The sequence below is a fragment of the Pinus tabuliformis genome, chromosome Q, assembly GCF_031772625.1.
Source record: "Pinus tabuliformis cultivar Carrire ecotype Pingquan chromosome Q, CPIR1, whole genome shotgun sequence".
Classification (NCBI taxonomy): Eukaryota; Viridiplantae; Streptophyta; class Pinopsida; order Pinales; family Pinaceae; genus Pinus; species Pinus tabuliformis.
In genome coordinates, this window is record NC_142296.1 from 407,418,596 (window position 1) to 407,423,621 (window position 5,026).

Below are 5,026 nucleotides of genomic sequence, written 5' to 3' on the forward strand. Positions count from 1 at the left end.
TTTGTGAGGATCATGGATGTAACGACAATCTTCCCCTTACTTTGGGAGCGAACCAGACAGAAAATTAATTTCCTAGTCTGGGAGATGAGCTTGCTGCATTTCTTAGCAATGACCAAAGAGGTGGCGGTAGGTGGGGCTACCTCCGGTATCCTATATAATGAATTACACAAAGAAATAATGACAACGCCAGGCCTTGACTGAGACACAACATGTCGCTTCCACAAGTATGGTTGGCCTAATAATACATCACAAACATCCAGAGGTGCAACATCACACAATGCCTCGTCTGTGAAGGGTTTGATGTTGTAGGGAAGGTAGCACTGCTGGCGAACTCGGAGATCTCGTCCTTGGTGAAGCCACCCAATACTGTACGACTGCAGGTGTGGTATAGTCGGTAGGCCGAACCGCTTCACGACCTCTGCTGAAAATGAGGTTCTTTTGGCTCCCACTGTCAACAATGAATTGTAGTGGCGAACCCTTCACCCACATTTGTGAGTGGAAAAGATGCCCCCCCTCCTCTGGATCTTCGGGCTCATTCTACTGGATCTTGGCAGTGGCAACAGTGGTATTGGTCTTCGCATCAATGATCTGCTTCCCTTTGTCATTCCCCTTGTCGGGTTCTGACTCAGGGTCGAAACATGCATCTGATTCAGAAGCCTTCAACTCGTCCACCACTGACTGCTTCGTCTGACACTCACTTGTGTTATGAGTGGGGCTCTTATGGAACTCGCACCACTTTCCTGTGTCCTTCTTTGACTTCGTGGTATTGTTCTTTTCTTGCGGCTTCGGCGGGTTGTCTTAGTTCACCCCGTCTTGGTTTTGTCCTTTGGTCTTCGGATTCATAGATCCAAAGTCTCGCTTCTTCTGTTTAAAATTCTACTCGATCTTGACAGCGTATTGGTACACCGTGCTGAGCGAGGAGATGTTCAGAAACTCTATCTCATCTTGGATGTCCCTGTGTAGGCAGCCACAGTATTTGAGTACCAAAAGCAGCTCAGAATCCTTGATACCCAAATGTGTGCGAAGGGTATGAAAAATGTTTGTGAACTCCAGCACATCTTGGTCCCTTCCTTGCTGTAGTGTGGTCCACTTTATGCATTTGTCCTCATAGCTTTTGACAGGGTAATACTACTCCTTGATGGCATCCCGGAATGAATTCCAAGTGGGAGCAGCTGAAAACAGTGAGTTCGTACTTTCATCCCTATGCTCGTAGTAGGTTTCCCACCATTCCTTGACGTGGGGGGCTGCTTTGAGAAAAGCAAAAATATTCTTTTCCCGACTGGAAAAATCATGAACAAAAAAATACCCTTATAGTGGATTTAACCATTTATCTACGACATCGGCGTCTATTTGACCCTCGAATATGGGGATTTCAAAATTAACTTGTATCTTAAAGGGTGTGGCATTTCCAAAGTAGCTGTTGGATGCTAATGCGTCGCCTCTGGGTAGCCACTAAAGGATCTGGGCAAAGTTGTCCATCATCGCATTCCTTTGTCACTCGAGGGCCTCTTCGAGCAAGATTTTGATAGGATCTCCTGCCCCCTCGTCTTTCTTTTCATCCGCCACGGGAGGCCGTTAGGATTTGCGAGGCTGGTCTTGCAAAGGTTTGACCAGTTCAAGCCCTAACTCCTTATATCCCAACCTCGTTGGGGACATGCAAAGAAAAACAGAGAAATAGTAGACCGCTCTAATACTACTAATCCAGATTTAAACAGGAACGCAATAAAGTACAGAAACAACCATAAATACAGAGATGCAGTGGAAATAATACTTCATTTCATTAATGTAAAAGACTAAAATATGCTTACAAACATAAATGGAAATAAAATAGCTAGGGCGATGGTAGTTTATCTCTGAGAAGAGATGTGGCGGAAACATGCCTCTAAACTGTGTTACAATGAGGCTCGAAGGCCTATTTATTGTTGAGAAACAAAGGAAAACCTTAAACATCCAAAAACCTAACCCTAGGAGATGAAACACCAAACTATGGGCCCCGTTTCGGGTAAATCAGTACATCAACTTCCCGGGGTCGTAACTTTGGCATACGATCTTCGTTTGATCACACAATAACTCGTTAGCAATATCTATCTGGGGACTACAACTTTGGAAAGAGCAAAATTGGTCCATGTTGCTCCTAGATTTCCCAAAAAACGTCGTTTAGGGCCTCAAAACGGCTCCAGAAGTTTAGGACCCGAAAAAACTGCTAAAAATAGTAAATTGTGCTACAAATAAGGAAACTGAAAAACTGAAAGAGACAGTTATGGGGGTCCAAGTGGGATAGGCAGGTGGCCACCAACATCCACCTAGATCAACAGAACTCCTTGGATTCATCTCCCCTATGAAGCTGCTATCCTTTAATTGTCGAGGGTTAGCTAGCCCTGAGAAAAAACTAGTTTTCCGCAGAATTCTTAGGACTGAACTGGTCGATGTCATATTTCTTCAAGAAACCCTAGGTCTTGCAGAAGTAATCTCACACCTGCTAGAATCCATGCTTCCTGGTTGGTCATTTCAAGCCCTTGATGTCAATGGCCGCTCGGGAGGCATTGCTATGGGTTTCAACTCTCGGACTATCAAATTATGTAACATATGGGGAGGCAATGGACACATCGGGGCGAACATCTTCTCATCTGAACTGGGCACCGACTTAAGACTTATCAATGTATACGGGCCATGTCAATCCCGTGGAGAATTCTGGGAACAATTACTGAACTCCAATCTTCTGCAAAAGGACAACATAATCCTTGGAGGAGACTTAAACTTCTCTATTGGATTCTCGGAGTCATGGGGACATCATGCCCAAATTGACCCCCTATCTGCTTTCTTTGAGAACATACTGGAGAGTCACAGTCTTATTGATATTCCATCTGCAAAAATTCAACCTACTTGGAGGAATAAAAGAATTGGAGAGGACAGCCTCGCTAGAAGGCTAGATCGCTTTCTCATCAAGGAGCGATTGTTGGGTATGGGCTATAACTACAGGCAATGGGTTAGATCAGGGGGTATATCAGACCATTTTCCGATATACCTTGAAATAAGAGGAGGACTGAACAAACCTAAAGCCCCTTTCAAATTCAACTCTACTTGGTTGAAGGATGCAACCTATATTAGAATGGTAACTGAATATTGGAAGACACACCCTCCTGCTACTGGTGGGAATATAGTTGAAGGCTTTGCACACAATCTAAAGGAGCTGAAGAGATTATCTAAAATCTGGGCACACAACAAGAGAGAACAGGATGATCAAACCCTAAGGGACACTGAAGCAGAGATTGTTGCCTTGGAAGATGAGCAAGGGGGGGGGGGTTCACCTCTATTGAACAGAAGGAAAAGCTCACTTCCTTAATAACAAAGAGAAGTAAAATTCTAAAGGATCGGGAAGAAACCTGGAGGCTGAGAAGTAGAGCTATATGGTTGCTTGAGGGAGATGATAACACAAAATTATTTCACAAATATGAAAATGGACGAAAATCTATTAACTCCATTTGGCAATTGACAGATGAGCAGGGGAATAATGTGAAAACCTTACAACAATTAGCTTCCCTGGCCACATCCCACTTCAGTGGATCTACAAGGCACCTCCCAATGTCACTCTTGTTGAAGTCATCTGAGTGGCACAATATTTTCCTCGATTTGTGGACCAGGAGACCGCCATGGATCTCAACGGGGAGGTCACAATGGGGGAACTCGAGGCTACCTTGAAATGGTTCAAGAGAGACAAGAGCCCAGGACCAGATGGTTGGTCGATTGAGTTCTACAATAGTTTTTTCAACATCCTTGGAGTAGATCTACTTAAGGTCATTGAAGACTGCCAGATTACTCGAAAGGATGTATGTGTTGAAAAGTGTGCAACAAGAAATGCTTGTTGAGAATGCAACAAGATGATGGAGCTTAGTGGAAAGGAGTCGCCTTCACTAAGTAGGCCCACAGGCAAATTATGGTGCAAATTCTATTTTTGGATCACAACAGGAGTGATCAGAGTCTATTTTTAGACTGCTAGTCAAAAATAGAAAAGTCAAATATTATTGTCTCATAATAATATTTAGACTATAAACTTTATCTTATCCTCTTGGAGCACTTCAGTTTGAGCTACAGATGTGGCACATGCAGCTGTCAGAGGGAAATATGCTTTCTTTATGAGTCAGTTGAGCTATTGCATGCAAGACATCAGTTAGAACTCATGTGGTTGAGTTCTGTGGAGTTGAATGAGCAGTTAATGGAGTTGTGTTCAGTTTGACTTAGTTGAACTAGTTGTATTTAGTCTAATTGATCAATAGACTAAGTGATGAGTTGTGTGAATTAGTTATTCATTAATTCACTAATTATTAACTCATAATGCAACTAAAGAATACATCAGTTAACTCAGTGCATGTACAGTTCAACAGGGACAGGTGTTAGAGGTTGAGATTTCTATCAGTTGTGACTATAGTTGTGCATGAGACTTTGCACAAGCAATGTATTGAGTATGCCCATGAGAATGCCTTGTAATATATCCTGTGCTCACGTGATTTCCAGTGTGAGTGATTTTCCAAGTTAAATAGAGCTTGGAACGAGTTTGGATTCATTCATTCTCAGCAGGTATTGTGCAATGGATGCAGGCAAGTAGCGGAGGAGATTTGGAGATCAGATCTGAGCTGTATTGTGTAACAGGTGGAGATAGTGCTGGATACTTGTGAGGAGTATTGTACTATGTATTGTTACATATTCTCAATCAATATAATATACAGATAGTTGGGGTTTTTAGTGAGATGCTTTCCTCGGGAAAATACTGTGTTGATATGAGTGATTGATGCTTCTATGTGCGCATGTTATTGTTTCTGCTTCTGTAAATTGATGATCAACGTAGAGGAGGTTATGTATTATGCATGTTTTCCGCAATAGTGTATAATCAGGATAATCTCTGTTGAATATGTGTTTATTATTCAAAATTTCTACATGGTATCAGAGCTGTTGATCATCAGATCTACTATTCAGGAAGTGTTTACATTCTATTTCTTCAGGCAAAGTCTGTAATCGGGCCAGGTAGCCT

The 5,026-nt window shown here is 42.5% G+C and overlaps 1 protein-coding gene across 1 annotated transcript; it reads left to right on the top strand.

Annotated features, from left to right (window-relative positions):
- The first annotated feature begins 2,338 nt into the window (after positions 1-2,338).
- LOC149219905 (uncharacterized) lies at positions 2,339-3,343 on the top strand. Its single transcript, XM_089386952.1, has one exon. It carries the CDS (start codon positions 2,339-2,341, stop codon positions 3,341-3,343), a length of 1,005 nt encoding a protein of 334 aa, XP_089243078.1.
- Positions 3,344-5,026: the final 1,683 nt, after the last annotated feature.